This window comes from Aethalodelphis obliquidens, unplaced genomic scaffold, assembly GCF_003676395.1.
Source record: "Aethalodelphis obliquidens isolate GAN/ISIS:26980383/991018 unplaced genomic scaffold, ASM367639v1 scaffold20, whole genome shotgun sequence".
Classification (NCBI taxonomy): domain Eukaryota; kingdom Metazoa; phylum Chordata; class Mammalia; order Artiodactyla; family Delphinidae; genus Aethalodelphis; species Aethalodelphis obliquidens.
The window spans coordinates 28301834-28319435 of NW_020837964.1; the positions used below are offsets into that span (position 1 = coordinate 28301834).

General features: G+C 37.9%; 1 protein-coding gene and 1 long non-coding RNA gene across 3 annotated transcripts in view; both read right to left on the reverse strand.

Annotated features, from left to right (window-relative positions):
* Positions 1 to 17602, reverse strand: part of LOC113627311 (uncharacterized) — a 225387-nt gene that overhangs the window by 201475 nt on the left and 6310 nt on the right. The window lies entirely within an intron of this gene.
* Positions 5432 to 7960, reverse strand: LOC113627308 (peroxisomal membrane protein 11A-like). The gene has a single exon (XM_027119865.1). The coding sequence runs from the start codon at positions 6595 to 6597 to the stop codon at positions 6289 to 6291; it is 309 nt and encodes a 102-aa protein (XP_026975666.1). The 5' UTR covers positions 6598 to 7960; the 3' UTR covers positions 5432 to 6288.

A 17602-nucleotide genomic window follows, 5' to 3' on the forward strand; every position in this document is an offset into this window, starting at 1 on the left:
TTGTGTACCAAAATACAGATCTCACAAAAAGCATTTTCCAGGAAGAAACAATTTTCTTATTAATCATATCTTTAGGACAAAGACAAAAACTGGTGTGAGCTACTTTAAGGCATTCACTGTCATTTCATCATTAAATTACTCTTATTAACAGACAATATATTCAGTTACTTTTAAGATATTCAAGTTATTTTAAATCTGCCCATTCTATCTCCTCATTCCTACCCCACCCTCCCTTGGTTCCTAACAACACTAAGCCACAAAAGTAGTTTGTCTCTCTTTAAAATGTTCCTTTTATAACCAATGAAGTATAAATATACTTTAAGAAATATGTTAAGAATATGTTTTAAGAAAACAATACATATTATTGTTTCATTAACTTATTTATTCAACAAACGTAGTTCAGGGATCTACACAAAGGGTAAAAGATACAAATCCCAATTCTGTCACTGATTATACGACATTAAAGACCCCTCATAACTTCTCCTAGCCTCAGTTCCACCATCAATAATAATAATACCAGACTTGCTCACTTGACAAGCCTGTGTATGAAAATGCTCATCCGTTCATTCATTCATTCTTTCATTCAACAGATATTCATTGAGCCCCTACTCTTTGCTGAGCACTGGCATGGTGCTACAGATATGGTAGTAAACCAAACAGACATGGCCCAGCCTCACGAGCTTAATCTATAACTATTCACAGAAGGAAATTAAAGTGAAAGGTCTTATTTGAACAGGAAAGTGAGAGAAAGATATCGTAACTTTGGAGCCATTAGACTCTAGCCTCTTTTTGCCCAGAGCTACAGGTGAGGCTCCAGAGAAATGGTGTGGATTACAAGAGAAAAACTTTATCAAATATGCAAAAACGGACCATCTCATAACTGCTTCATTTCTATATTGGCACAAAATATGAGTTAAAATACAATCCAAAATGTTTCTTCCTTTAGGTGTGTTTTTTTCCCCCAATAATCGCTCATAGTGGCTTTTTTTTTTTGAAGGTAGGTGTCATAACTTTAAATACAAATGCATAAACAAAAATAGCATTCTAAACAACACAGGACAGTGTGACTTCTTTTCTAGTCCAGAATTTCCCAAAATGTGGTATGCAGACCACTGCAAGACATGAAATCATTTTAGGTAGTACACAGATAAAATTTTCTTAATGATAATGTGTCTACTTTAATTTATATCAGAAAAGACATAGCACATCAAAACCATGATTTCACTGATATTTGGGCTTAATATGAGGTTAAGAGCCCCCATGAATCATAGGAGCAGGGCTCAGGTGGGCCCATGAATGTTTCCAATCTTCCATCATAACTTTAGAGACACAGGAAGAAGTACAAGTGAATTGAATTTCGCATCCTGAATGTCCACATGTATTGCAGCAATCTTATCTGACATAGGCCATACTATTACTGAAAACAGTAGCTCCAGAAATGGTCTTGGGGAAGTCTTCACTGACTCAGCTTGCATCACTTGCCTCTTTAAAGCGAACATTGTGGCCACTGGGATGAGAATCTCAAATTGGCCAGGCCTAAGCTTTGTTGCCCCCTCTAGAAACTGGGGCTGGAGCAAATCTACCTAAACTGTATGAATTAACAATGGAAGAGATGTGGTTCCACAAAAGAAAACTGAGGGAGTGTTCCTTGTATGTATAATGAGGATAGTAAGTCTTACATTAGAGGATTGTGGTGAGGATTAAATGACCCTGACTGACCCAGTGAATGGCTCAAAGCAGGTGCTCACCAAATGGTGGTACTCTACTAGTGGTAGTAATAATTGCTATTATTATTTGTTAACATGATGGTTGTTGTTGTTGTTATAGCAGTGGTTTTCTAAAACAGTTTTAGGGTCACATTTTTAACTTAATTATTTTATCAACCTAGAAATGAAGGATAATTATTTGAATATAACCTTTGGAGAGTCATTAAGCCAAGGTAGCAATTCTTTCGATTATATCCTTAATTTGTTTATCATCCATGCATAATCCAGGCACTCAATTACCACAATAAAATTTTCAGTGTCTCACCAAATAGGTTTTTGATTCATTCTTAAGTGACACAGTTTTATCATAACATAATTTAATCTAAATAATTATGCAACAATAGTGTTAGTATTTATAGTAATGCTATATTTACAATAAATTGCAATGTATTTTTCGTAGAACCCATATGATCTTGTGGGTTAATTTACTGTTTAGAGTTTCAAAATTAAAAGTAGTGATTATAATAATAAACGTATCAGCAAGAACTTACTAATGTTGCTAGAATCTTTACTTGTTAAAAAGCACATTATGTGGTTAGGAACAAGAGTTAAAACAAACGTAAAGATTAAAAAAATAACAAAGCTGGTTAGCCCTCTGTGGACCAAGGATAGCACTGTATACACCCTTTAAGTAACCCAATTAATTGAGGATTTATGATAGACATGAATGCAAAAGTTAACCAAGATATTTCTAATAAAACAATATATGAGTAAAACATATTTGGTTCATAATTTTATGAGTAAAGATTATTATCTGTTAAGATTATCATGAAAAAATACACATAACAAATACAAAGCACTGAAGGAAATGAAGCATTGAAAAATTGAACTTTTAAAATATACATACAGTATATTTCTTTTACATTCATTACTTCAAACCTTGACAAATTTCAGGAGAAATGAGACAATGGTGGGTGAAATATTATCTAAATACTATAAGTTTTAAATATTCTAGAAGTCATAGGAGGAGTTTTAAAACCCTGAAATTACAAGTGGTAATTGCTGCTGAATTTTTAAAATGTTAAAGTGATTGCCAAAGGAAACAAAGAAGAAGCTCACCTTAAAGTTAAATCCTATCCAGAGTGTCAAAAAAATTAAATGATGTATAAGCAGAGGTGGCCAGTGTACTACCTTTATATAGTGAAGGCAGCTATAAAGTCCCCCAGAGGGCAAACCCATTTCTGTTTGTGGCTTTTTTATGTTCTAGTGCTTCCTCACTAGAATCAGTTTTTTAGGAATACCAAATACCAAAGTGTACATCTATACTACATACTTATTAGAAATATAAATGCATGTGGCTTTCTACCAGAAACCTCAACTGAATTAAGAGAAGCACTGGGGTTTTGCTTTTAGTAAAGAATTATGAGTTCTTTTTTCTTTAGAATGTTTGCATCTATGTTCATGAGGAATATTGGTCTGTAATTTTCTTTTATTGTAATGTCTGTCTGGTTCTGGTATCAGGGTGATGCTGGCCTTATAGAATAAGTTGGAAAGTGTTCGCTTCTCTTCAATTTTCTAGAAGTGTCTGTGAGAATTGGTATTTTTTTCTTCTTAAAAGTTTAGCAGAATTCCCAAGTGAAGCTATTTGGGCCTGTCATTTTTTCACGGGAATATTTTAAAATACAAATTTAATTTCTTTAACAGATAGGATTATTCAGGTTATCTATTTCTTCTTGAGTAAGCTTTGATAGTTTGTGTCTTTCAAAATGAATTTGCTTATTTCATCTAAGTTGTTGAATTTATTAGTATCTAAGTTGTTCATAATAGTCCCTCATTATCCTTATTAATACCAGCATAATCTGTAGTGATGCCACTTCTCTCATTCTTGGTATTAGTAATTTGTGTCCTAAATCTCTTTTTCCTTATCAGTCTGCCTAGAGGTTTATCAATTATATTGATCTTCTCAAATAACCAACTTTTGGTTTCATTTATTTTTCTCTATTTTTCTGTGCTATATTTCATTGATTTTTGTTCTAATCTTTACTATTTCCTTTCTTCTGTATACTTTGGATTTAATTTGCTCTTCTAGTTTCTTAAGGTGGAAGGTTAGGTTACTGATTTGAAACTTTTCTTCTTTTCTCACTTAGGTATTTAGCACTATAAATTTCCCTTAAGTACTGCCCTAGCAGCATCCTATGTGTTACATTTTCATTTTAATTCAGTTCAAAATATTTCCTAAATTCCCTTCTGACTTCTTCTGACCCATAGTGAGTTAGAAGTGTATTATTTAGCTTCCATATATTTGAGGATTTTTCTAGACATCTTTCTATTACTGATTTCTAATTTGATATCACTGTGGATAAAGAACATACTTTACATGGTCTGAATCTTTTTAAATGAATGAAAAAATGTTTTTTGGCCTAGAATATGTGCTTGAAAAGAATTTGCATTCTGCACTTGGGGCGTGAAGTGTTCTATAAATGTCATTTAGGTCAGGCTGGTTGACAGTGGTTTTAAAGTCATTTATACTTTTATTGATTTTCTACCTACTTATGAGTCACTGAGAAAGGAGTGTTGAAAATTCCAACTATAGTTCTGGATTTCTCCTTTTATTTATGTCAGTTTTTTTCATATATTTTTAAGGTTGTATTTTGATGTGCATAACATTTTTGAATTTTTTTTCTGGATGAATTATCCCTTCATCACTATGAAATGATATTTTTTTCTCCCTGGTAATATTCTTTGCTCTGAAATCTACTTTGATATTAGTTAGTCCCTCTAGTTTACTTTTGATTATTGTTATCTTTTTCCATCCTTTTACTCTTTTTTGTCTATAAATTTATTAGGCATAATTTATTACAGTAGAAGATCTGGACAAAGTAAAAATAGTTAAATTTTTTATTTGCCCTGATCTAGCAGCTTTTATTTCTCTTAAAATTCCCAAAATGTTCTTTCTCAAATCCTGTATCTTGATTGGTCACTTTAAAAATAGAGAGCCAAGAACGTGAGTCTACTTTTTAAGAATCTCAATCACATTTATGGGAAATTTACTTAGTGCACATTTCTTTTCTCATTTCCATTCGGATCAATGTGATGGCTTTACTGGTAGGACTGACACTGACCTCTTACCTGATGGTACCCTATTTCTCTACCTCACTTGCCTCAAATTAAGAGGATCTGTAATCACAAATAAGAACCCAACATCCAAGATGAGAAGTAGAAACACGAGTAAGTGGCATTGACTCATCGTTCTACTGTCCTCTTCACTAGCCCCTTACTGCTCTTCTCTACCTCCCCCAACCACCCTACAAATATGAACTCTGATTTATTGTAGAATATAGTAGATTTTCATCGTATTCGTGAAATTTCTCAACTGCACAAATTTTGATGAAAATTAATGCATAAGTGCCCAAACTGTTATATGGTTTTAAATAAACAATCCTACTGGTGGATCTATATATAGTTTTAATTTTTTTTTTTTTTTTTTTTTTTTTTCTTTTTTTTTCTCTTTTTTTTTTTTTCCCCCTCCTTTGTGGGGGACCGGCACCAGACGCGCAGGCTCAGCGGCCATGGCTCACGGACCTAGCCGCTCTGCGCCATATGGGATCTTCCCGGACCGGGGCACGAACCCGCGTCCCCTGCATCGGCAGGCAGACTCTCAACCACTGCGCCACCAGGGAAGCCCTAGTTTTAATTTTTGTAGAACAGAATATAAACCACTGACCAAGACAGGTTCTAAAAAAGGATTTTCGCACAGTATTCTGGAGAGTCTTGCACTTCCACTCAATCAGGAAGGCAGTGAAATACGGAAAAAGCACTGGATTGGGAGTCAGTTCTGTCCTCAGTTTTAACCTCAGTCTCCTCATCTGTCATAGGGAAACCCGCAGGCATCAATTGTGACTTACCACATTATTTTTACCTCAAGTCCTTTCTATCTGCTTCAGATTTTTTGTTTCCTCACTGCATTACCTAAAGACACAATTTATACTATGAAGGTGCCTGATGCACTTCTGATTTTACTACTGGACAGAGGAAGGACAGGAGCACAGTGATGTAAAAGTCAAGTTAAGAGGCTATAAGCCCAGCTCTCCTCTATCCTGGCACTGGCAACTATGGAGGAAGTGGGGTAACTGATCAGAGAATAAGGGGCCTCTACTAGATCTGAGAGAGGGTGTGTATCAGTCCTACTGTAGTTGGGCAAAAGTAGTGAGGCACATGGCCCAAAAGTCGCTTATATTAGTGTCCACTCGTTAGTTTGGATCTTTTTCAATTTTTCTCTTTCAATTTTTATCCGTTCAGCAACCAGTAAGTTCCTAATATGCACGAAAGAGATGTTCAATAAATGTTAGATGAAGGAAAAATACTCAGAAATTCAGAAGTCACTCCAGCGCTCTAGAAAACACATAAGCCTTCACGTTCTCCCCTCCACCGTTCTTGGCCCCTCTGTTCACATCGCAGGTCACTCAGTGCTCATGTGAATAAGTCTGTAAGCACAGCATGACATGGCTGTGCCTAACGCAAATGTCCATTTCACTAACAGGTTGTCTTGAAAGCAGGTACTAGTCTTCAGCCCAAAACCACCTCAGTGGGTCTTCAGTTTCATCTGAGGATACGCCACAGTGATGATGCCTGCTACAGAGGACACGAGACCTCCAAGGCCTATGATGCCAGGATTGGACTTATAGATCCCCAGCTGGTCCAAAGGGTTCAAGATATCACAGAAGTTCTTCACTGTGTTCAGGAGCAAGGGAAGATGTTTCTTCAGAGATCGGAATAAGAGAAGAAGAAAGAACTGGAGCCATTCTGTTTCCTCATTAGCCACGCTATACCCAAGACGATCCTGGGATGGTGATTTCTCCCTCTTTGCCCTGTCATGTGCAACCTGTTCCATCTGCAGGGAGATTTCATACAGATCCCTGACCAGGCTCAGCAGAAGAGAATAGTAGTAATGGCGTGCAGCCCACGTTCACCATTTCTCTTTGTTAATGCCAGAGGCAAGCCCTGCACTCCTCACGAAGATGATGGGGTCACAGATGAAATAAATCACAAGGTTCAGGCTGGCTAATGTTAGGCATACGCGGGGCACCAGGTCAGTGGCATGAATGCTCTGCTGAGTCGCCTGTACAGCATGTACCACATTGCCTAGTCTGAACCATTTACGGCCAGAGCTCACACTGGACTCCAGTTTCTTGAGCTTCATAACAGCCTCCTCTTTGTCAGCTTTAGGCTCTAACAAATATCTAAGCAACATGCATGTGTACTTAGCGGCTCTGAAGAGTTGGTCCTGGCCCTGGGTCTGGTTGGTGAAGCTGATAAAGGCGTCCATGGCACCCAGTCCAAGGACAAGAGTTGCACTGGGCTCTGTTGCGAGTCCTCAGGGGCGGCCTACAGGTCCCCGCGGGAGGGTTGGTCTCTGCCCACCTGAGGGGCTGAGTCTCCCCACCCCTGTGGGGGCGGGTGCCCATCCTTTTACTTTTAAACCTAATTGTGGCTTTATATTTCATTTGTATTTCTTGTAAACAGCATATATACTTTGGTCACAGTTTTTTAATCTGATCTGACCATCACTGCCTTTTAATTGGGGTGTTTAGACTATTTTCATTTTAATGACTGACATGGTTAAGTTTAAGTCTATCATCTTGCCATTTCTTTTCTTTTTTTAAGTTAAACAACAGACTTTATTTGGGTTTCACCAGTTTTTCCACGAATGTCCTTTTTTCCAAGATCCAGTCCACTATCACCTTGCATTTAGTTGTCATGACCCCTTAGTCTCCTCCAATCTGTCTTTCTGTGTTTCACAGTCTTTCCTTATTTCCCATGGCTCTGACACTTTTGAAGGTCACTGATCAGGTGTTTTGTAGAATGCCCCTCAATTTGGGTTTGGTTGATGTTTTTCATGATTAGATTGGGATTATGGATCGTGAGGAAGTCTACCACAAAAGTGAAGTACTCTTCCCATCACATCATGTTAGAGGTGCATTGTGTCATCATGACTTACTGCTGATGTAAATCTTGATCCTTTGGTTGAGGTGGTGTCTGCCATGTTTCTCCACTGCAAAGTTACTTTTTTTTTTTCCCTTTTCATACCCTCTTGGGTAGAAGTGAATCACAAAGTCTAGCTCACACTTAAGGGGAGGAGAATTGAGCTTCACTTTCTGGAGAAAGGAATACTGAAAAATTTTTGGACACACATTAAAACCACCACAGTAATTAATGAATGCTATTTATTTTCTATTTGCGGTACGTGGGCCTCTCACAGCTGTGGCGTCTCCCATTGAGGAGCACAGGCTCCGGACACACAGGCTCAGTGGCCATGGCTCATGGGCCCAGCTGCTCCGCAGCATGCGGGATCCTCCCAGACCGGGGCACGAACCCGCATCCCCTGGGTTGAGAGTCGGCAGGCGGACTCTCAACCACTGCGCCACCAGGGAAGCCCTCAGCCTATTTTTGTACTGAATATTTTTTATTACTCCATTTTATCTTCTTTGTTGGCTTACTAGCTAAACTCTTGTTTTACTAGTAGTTGCTTTAGTGTTTATAGTATACATCTTTAATTACAGAGTACTTTCCAGTGATATCAGTTTACATAAAAGAGCCTTAAATTGTACACTTCCATTTCTTTGCTCCTACCTTTTTTTGTCATGTATTTTACTTATAACTATGCTATAAACCCCACAACACATTGTTAGACAGTCAGTTCTTTTAGAGATTTACATAATAAGAAAAAATCTTATATATTTACCCAGGTAATTACTATTTCTGGTGTTCTTTACTTCTTTGTGTAGATCCATATTTCCACTTGGTGCCATTTTCCTTCTGCTTGAATGACTTCCTTTAGACTTTCTTTCTAGTAGTGTAGGTTTACTGGTGATAAATACTTCCAGCTTTTGTATTTCTGAAAAAGTTATTATTTTGCCTCTGTTTTTTAAAGAGATTTTTTTCTGGGTAGCAAATTCTATGTTGGCAGTATTTTTATTTTAGTACTATCTTATCACTCTCATCCTTACTTTTTTAGGCCGCACCACACAGCTTGCGGGACTTTAGTTCCCCGACGAGGGACTGAACCCAGGCCCTCGGCAGTGAAAGCATGGAGTCCTAACCACTGGACAGCCAGATAATTCTGTCTTGCACTTCCTTGATGGTGTCCTTTGAAGCATGAAAGATTCAACTTATCTAGTTTCCTTTTGTTACTTGTACTTCTGGTGTTGTATTTAAGAAACCATTGCCTCAGTATCACAAAGATTTACTCCTATGGTTTCTTTTAAGAGTTTTATCATTTTAGCTCTGACATTTAGGTCTATGACCAATTTTGAGATAATTTCTTTGTGGGTATGGGGTAGAGATCCAGTTTTATTCTTTCAAGTGTGAGTATCTAGAGTGTTCTTTCTCTATTAGATTATCTTGGCATCCTTGTCAAAAATCAGTTGACCATAAATGTACGGGTTTACTTCTAGACTCTTAACCCTATTCCATTAATCTATATGTCTGTCCTTGTACCAATATTACACTGTCTTCATTACCATAGCTTTCTAGTAAGTTTTAAAGCCAAGATGTGTAGTCCTCCAACTTTCTTATTCTTGTTCAGAATTATTTTAGCTATTCTGGGTCCCTTGCATTTCCATATGAAATTTAGGATCAGCTTGACAATTTCTTCAAAAGAAGCCAACTGAGACTTTGATAGGCATTATATTGAACTTGTAGATCAATTTGGGGAGTATTTCCATCTTAATAATATTGTATTCCAACCCAGGAACATGGGATGTCTTCTCATTTATTTGGATCTTCTTTGTAGTTTTCAATGAAAAAGTCTTGCACTTCTTTTTTAAAAATTTATTCTTAACTATTTTATTTTGATGTTATTGTAAATTTGTTTCCTTAATTTCATTTTCAGATTGTTTATTGCTTGTGCATTGAAGTACAACTGACTTGCATATTGTCACTTGCAGTGGTTAGGAATCTGCCTGCCAATGCAGGGGACACGGATTTGAGCCCTGGCCCGGAAAGATCCCACATGCCGTGGAGAAACTAAGCCCGTGCGCCACAACTACTGAGCCTGAGCTCTAGAGCCCACAAGCCACAACTACTGAGCCCATGTGCCACAGCTACTGAAGCCTATGCACCTAGAGCCCGTGTGCCGCAAGAGAAGCCACGACAATGAGAAGCCTGCGCACCACAATGAAGAGTAGCCCCCGTGCACCACAACTAGAGAAAGCCCGCGCACAGCAACGAAGACCGAACACAGACAAAAGAAAGAAAAAAAAAATTGCAGGATTTCATTTATATCCTGCAACCTTGCTAGGTCTTGTCAACTACAAATAGAAATAATTTTACTTCTTTCTTTCTTTCCAATCTGGATGCCTTTTATTTCTTTTTCTTGCCTAATTACCCTGGCCAGTATCTCCAGTAAAATGATAAATAGCAGTAGTGACAGCTGACATCCTTACCTCATTTTTGATCTTAGGAAGAAAGCATTCAGTCTTTCACCATTAAATATGGTGCTATTTATCTGTGGGATTTTCATGGATGCCCTTTATTTATCAGACTGAGGACATTCTCTTCTATTCCTACTTTTTTCACTGTTTTTACCATGAAAGACTGCTGGATTTTGTCAAATGCCTTTTCTGCATCAACTGAGATGATCATGTGTTTTTGTGCTTCATTCTATTAAGATGGTGTATTACATTGATTTTCAGATATTAAACCAAATTTGGATATATTCCCAGGATAAACACTGCTTTCTCATGGTGTACCCCTTTATTCCATGACTGGATTCAGTTTGCTAGTATTTTTAAAGGATTTTTATGTCTATATTCACAGGGGATACTGATCTGAAAATTTACTTTCTTACAATATCTTTGGTTTTGGTATCAGAATAATACTAGTGTTACAGATTAAGTTCTTCTATTTTTTGAAATCGTTTGTAAAAGACTGGAATTGATTCTTTAAATGTTAGGTAGAATTTACCAGTGAAGCTGTTTGGGCCTGGGATTTGTGGGAAATTTTAAATTACTAATCCAATCTCTTTACTTATTATAGGTCTATTCAGATTTTTTACTTCTTCTTGAATCACTTTCAGTTTGTCCATTTCATTTAAGTTACCTAATTAGTTGACATACAATTATTCATAGTACTCCTTTGTAATCTTTTTTTTCTCTAAGGTTAATGGTAATATTCCCTCTTTAACTTCTGATTTTAGTAATTTGAGGCTTCTCTCTATTTTTCTTTATCAGTCTACTAAAGGTTTGTATTTTATTGATCTTTTCAAAGAACAAAATCTTGGTTTCATTGATTTTCTCTATTGTTTTTCTATTCTCTATTTCATTTATTTCCACTTTTATCTTATTATTTATTCTTCTGCTAGCTTTGAGTTTAGTTTGCTCTTCTCTTATGATGGAAAATTAGAATATTGATTTTAGATTTTCTACTTTTATAATATAGGCACTTACAGCCATAACTTTCCCTCTAAGCATGACTTTAGCTGACCCTTAAGTGTTGGCATGTTGTGCTTTCACATTCATTTATTTCATAATATGTTTTAATATCCCTTGTCATTTCTTCTTTGGCCCATTCATTATTTAGGAATGTGTTATTTATTTTCCACACATTTGTGGATTTCCCAAATTTCCTCCTGGTATTAATTTCTAATTTAATTCCATTGTGGTTGGAAATGCTCTTTGTTGATTTCAACCCTTTTAAGTTTATTGAGGCTTGTTTTGTGGCCTATCATTGGTCTAGCCTGGAGAATATTCAATGTCGGCTTGAGAAGAACATGTATTCTGCTGTTTTGGGGGTGGAGTATTCTACAGATGCCTGTTAGGCCTGATTGATTTATATGTTGTTCAAGTCTTCTATTTCCTTGTTGATCTTCTGCCTAGTTATTCATTCATTCTTTTTTTTTTTTTTTTTTTGAGGTACGCAGGCCTCTCACTGTTGTGGTCTCTCCCATTGCGGAGCACAGGCTCTGGACGCGCAGGCTCAGCGGCCATGGCTCACAGGCCCAGCCGCTCCGCGGCATGTGGGATCTTCCTGGACCGGGGCACGAACCTGTGTCCCCTGCATCGGCAGGCGGACTCTCAACCACTGCACCACCAGGGAATCCCTATTCATTCATTATGGAGAACAGGATATTGAAGTCTCCAGTTATTACTGCTGAATCACCTATTTCTCCATTCAATTCTGTTTTGTATGTTTTATTTCATGTATTTTCAGGCTTTGTTGTTAGGTGCATATATGTTTATAATTGTTATATATCTAAATGTTATAAATTATTATATCTTCCTGATATCTTCCTTTTATCATCATAAAATATTCGTCTTTGTCTCTAGTAACACTTTTGTCTTAAAGTCTATTTTGTCTGATATTAGTATAACCACTACAGCTCTTTTTTAGTTACTATTTTCTTGGTGTATCTTTTATCCATCCTCTTACTTTCAATGTATTTGTGCCTTTGAATCTAAAGTGCGTCTCTTGTAAACAGCATATAATTGAATCATACCTCTGCCTTTCACTTGGAGCATTTAATCCATTTACATTTAATGTAATTGCTGTAAGGTATCATTTATGTCTGACTCATTTTTATAAATTCTTTTTTCTCTGTGTTTCATTTTTGATAGCTTGTATTTTGTGCAGTCAAGTTCATGAATCTTTTCTTCTTTAACATTTAATATGCTGTTAGTGTATTTTTTATTTAAGACATAATTTTCACCTCTAGACATTTAATTTGTGCCTTTTAAAAAACATATTCTGGGCTTCCCTGGTGGTGCAGTGGTTGAGAGTCTGCCTGCCAATGCAGGGGACATGGGTTGGTGCCTGTTCCGGGAAGATCCCACATGCCGCGGAGCGGCTAGGCCTGTGAGCCATGGCCGCTGAGCCTGCGTGTCTGCAGCCTGCACGTCCGGAGCCTGTGCTCCACAACGGGAGAAGCCACAACAGTGAGAGGCCCGTGTACCACAAAAAACAAACAAATAAAACCATATTCTAAGTATCTACCTATAGATAGGATGCAATAATAATAATTTTTAATGTCCTTCTTTACTAATTCTAATATCTGTGTCAGTTCTAACTTGGTTTTTATTGATGGACTGCTCTCCACATTATGCGTAAGATTTTCTTGCTTATTTGAATGCATGGGAATATTCATTTGCATGTTAGACATTGTGACTGTTCCCTTGCTGGGAGATGAGTATTTTTGTATTTCCTTATATATTCTTGAGTTTTATTCCATGACATAGTTAAGTTCCTCAGAAACCACTCGATCATTTTAGATCTTGCTTGTTAGGCAGGATCAATGATTAGTCCCTGACTACTGATTACTCCCCACTACTGAACAAGATCCTAAATACTCTCTCCAATACTCTATGAATTATAGATGTTCTGGTCTGGCTAACAAGAACAGGCACTATTATTGGACCTCTGTGAGTGCTGCCACTGCTCCCTCTAATCCTCTCTGATGGCTTTTTCCCCAGTCTTGGGCAGTTTCCTCACATGCATGTACCAATCAGTAATCTGAATACTCAAGAGGACCTCTGGAAATATCCAGAGTTCTCTCTCTGTGCAGTTCTCTCCTCTTCAATACTCTGTCATGAGAACTCCAGCTTCCTTGGGTCCCCTCGATTCTCAGCTCCATCTCCTCAACCCAGGGATTCTGCTGAGCTCCACCTAGATTTCCCCTTCCTGCTCCACAACCTGGAAACTCCCTCAAAGCAGTAAGCTTTGGCAATCATAGGGTTACCTCATTTGTTTCTTGTCTCTCAAGAATCAATGTCCTTTACTGCCTGATGTCCAAGGTCTAAAAAACATTATCTTGTGTATTTTGCTTTGTTTTATTTTCCAGTTGTTTCAGGTGAGAGGGTAAACAGGCAGTACCTGTTACTCCATCTTGGCCAGAAACATATATCTTTTCCTGAGTTTCTTGATGACACCCAGGGGTTAAAAAATTGCTCAGAATTTTTTCAAATTCTGGGCACTGGGAATATACCTTATCACACATTGATACAATGGAATAGGAGGTACACAACATGCCCTATGAAGTATTCTTTCCAAAAGTGTTTAACCTGAATCTGAGGAATACTGCATCTGAGCCAGGGTGGTCCTCATATAAGCCAATACCTTACAACAGAGAGCAGTTCTTCTGCACCTGGATTCCTCCTGTCTCCAGAATTCTTGTGTCCAGCTCCATTATCTTTATGCCATCTATACATGAATTTATGTTACTCCTATAATGGCATACATAGGCACATTGATGAGGCAATATTTAAGCATGAATCCAAACCCAAGAGGAAGAACTTTCCTCTATTGCCCTAAAATAAATGCAGGGTGCTGACGGAGACAATGATTCATGCATTTCTAAAACACCCTGTTATCTTTACCACAAGAAATTAGAGCCCAAAGCATGAGCAAACTCTGGACTCTTTAAATTGTGGTATATGCTTGGATGACTTAATAGCTAGGTATTAGAACCTCTGTAAAGTTTCTAATGAGCAGAAAAACAGAAACAAAAATAATATTCTAAAATGTAACAATGATTATGATATTCAGAAATTCCTTATGGAAAAGTCAAAATCTTTCTGACTGTCAAAATCAAGTTTGGTTAGTAATGGGATGAGCCTAAGGAAGGATCAAGTCCCAGAAACTAGAATAGGGGTCTTAAACTGTGGTTTTTGTATTATCTACCTCAAAATTATTTAGGGATATACGTTTAAATGCAGATGTCTAAGCCCTGTTTCACAGAGTTACTGAATCACAGTCTCTAAGGGTGGAACCCCAGAACCTGCACTTTTACTAAGCACTCTTGGTGACTTTCATGAACATTAAAGTTTGAGAATGACTATAAGTAATCCCATTGGAACAAGGCAGGACATCAGGTCCACTCAATAGGCACCAAAAAGAAAAAATCCAAAATGCAGGCAAGACATGCTATCAAGGGAATCTGACAGTAAGTAGAGGGTTCATGTAGACAATTATAGGAGTGGGAGGAAGGTTCTACAATGTCAACACATGGAAATCTAGAAGCGGAGTGATTTGTTAGGAGTCAGGCATTGGCAATAGGTAAAGTTTCAAACAAACTGATGATGGGCATCAGAGATGTAGCAGTTTGTAGTAAGGATCCAGTTGTGCAGACTTGGGTTTAAGGATTGGGTTCTAATTTCCATGAAGTTGAGGAGATCAAAATAGAACTCCAATCCCAAAGCAGGGTCAGAGTCAGATACAAGAACCTAAAAAATGCCTGTTACTGGAACCAGCCACAAGGACCAAGGTGACAGCCTACTCCTTAGGGACAAGGTTAGCTCAAAGAAGGACCAGCACAGAGACTAATTTGATGCACAGCCACCAAGCAGCACAACTAGGGGCTCTTGGATTTAACTGCTCATGGCCTGTATCAGTCCAGGAGCTGATACAAAGGTTAGCTTGCCCCAGGCAACTAAGTGGCCCTGCTGAAAGGACTGGAAAAGACCTATCTGACCCAACTTCTCATCCCCTACTTGAATTCTCTTTCAGGCATAGCCTCAGGATGTTGTCACAGAGATAACAGTAGTTTTTCTCAGTAGTTATAATGATGGCAGTCAGCTGTGAAACAGGCTGATTCCTAAATAGAATAGCTCCCTGAGGTGAGCAAGGGGCAACTGGATTCTGGAGCCAACAGCAGGTTGTCTTCACCCCCAAGAAATTCTGAAATGTCACAGCCTAGGGTTGAGAACCCAGGTGTCCTGTGTTCAACTCTACTTTTCTTTAAAATAACAGATCACTTTTTCACTGAAAGAACAACTTTTTTTTTTTTTGCAGTATGCGGGCCTCTCACTGTTGTGGCCTCTCCCATTGCGGAGCACAGGCTCTGGACGCGCAGGCTCAGCGGCCATGGATCACGGGCCCAGCCGCTCCGCGGCATGTGGGATCTTCCCAGACTGGGGCACGAACCCGTGTCCCCTGCATCAGCAGGCAGACTCTCAACCACTGCACCACCAGGGAAGCCCCCAAGAACAACTAATTTTTAGCTCACTATTGGATGAACTCATAAATCCTTTCTTTCATGCTTAAGTTCCTTCATGCTTAGAGACTGATATCTGTAAGGTGGTAGAAGCATATGCTGAATTCCTCCACTCCCTCGATGAAACCTTTTCAGCAAGTAGGCAGGAAGCAACTAGTAATCACTAACCAAGCGATTACTAATCTGGCAGATACACTCTAGGGGTGTGGGAAGTGAGTGAAGAATTGAGGTAACTGTCAGAACAAATGCCAGAGAAAATCACAAGAAGGGCAGGACTGAATAGATCTAGTAGAGGCTGTTGAGAGAAGGCCAACCCCTTGTCAAGCTCATCTGCCCCTTTGGTTACTTACCACTGGCTGTCTCACTCCTGGATCTATGCGACTCCCTTGACACTCCTTCCCCAGCCCTGTGGGATGTTCCCCACTCATCTTATTCACCCACAAAGAAATACTCTCAAAATCAATTGGGTGGTGATTATGAGCCATCATGTGCCTGCTGTGCTAAAACAGATATAAGGCAATTTGGAGAAAACCTTTCAAGATAGGCTTTAAAAAAAATTCCAGTATATCTAGGAGTGGTGTCACTTCTAAGTTGAAAAATCAAAGTCAAGCTACAATCCTTTCATAATATTGGCTTGTTTTGTTTACAAAGGTGTTATATTTCTAAAGCAAATGCCATAAGAAGTATGAAAGGTTTACTCGATCTGAAGGGAGGAAAAAAGAAACAGGAACCATTTCAATAGTGGAACAAATGGACTTGGATTCAAGAACTGAATGGATCTGTAACGTTTTCTTGCTTTGCCCTGTGGAGGGGTCTATTGCTCTGCCTTCAATAGTTTCCTAAATGTCACTCTCCAAGGTCTCTGTTCACTTAACTCAGATTTAGAATTATGGATGCAGAATACAGAAGATGCCTAAAATTCCATTCCTTAATTGAGGAAATTGAGGTCTGGAAAGAGAACAGAATTTCCCAAACCAAGACTAAAAGTTTTGTCTCTTGATTCCTAGTCCAGTGCTCTTTTCACTCTGTTGCCCTTCTTGATGTTACTTTTTTTTTAGTTTTGAAAATTACTTTTCCAACCTACTGGGACTAAAGTTTTTCAATATCTTCCTTTAATTGTTGTATATCATCTACTCCCCATTTCTGGTTGTTACCTTTATGAGGGAGAGGGTGTTGCAAAACATGGAGAATATTCTGATAATTATACACTACAAAGATAATCTATTTTGTATTAAGAACTAGGAATAATTTATTAGAATAAATATCATTGGATCATGAATTGTTTAGATAAAGTTCATTTATGATGATCAATAATGTCTGACAAAGGGGGGAAGGAGTATTGAGTAAAGTAATAACTCACTAAAATATAAATAATATAATTGGTCTAGGCACTATTTAAAAGAGAAACTTAAAAAGAATCTGAAAAAGAATATATATATGTGTATATATGCATATATATATGTGCATATATATATACCCACACATATGTATAATTGAAACACTTTGCTGTACACCAGAACCACTGCTGTACACCAGAACCTAACACAACACTGTAAATCAACTATACTTCAATTTAAAAAACAGCAACTTAGATATAACCTTTGAACCTTGGATCTTAGGGAAGTGGCATAATGTGGCAGAAAGGACACTGTCTTCGAATTCAGAAAATTTGGGTGACCATCTGATTACGTAATTTACCAGCTGCATGATGTTAGGTAAATCAGTTGAACTTCCCTAAGCTTAATTTTATTATGCATAAAATGTAAATAGAAATCTGGGCTATTTCAAAGGGTTCTTAAAAGGATCATATTAAATAATGTATGAGAGAGTGCTGTAATTCAAAGATCAGGGACGATATGCACCATGATGGCAGGGGACCTAGTGTGTTGTTTTCAACAGTGTATTCTCTCTA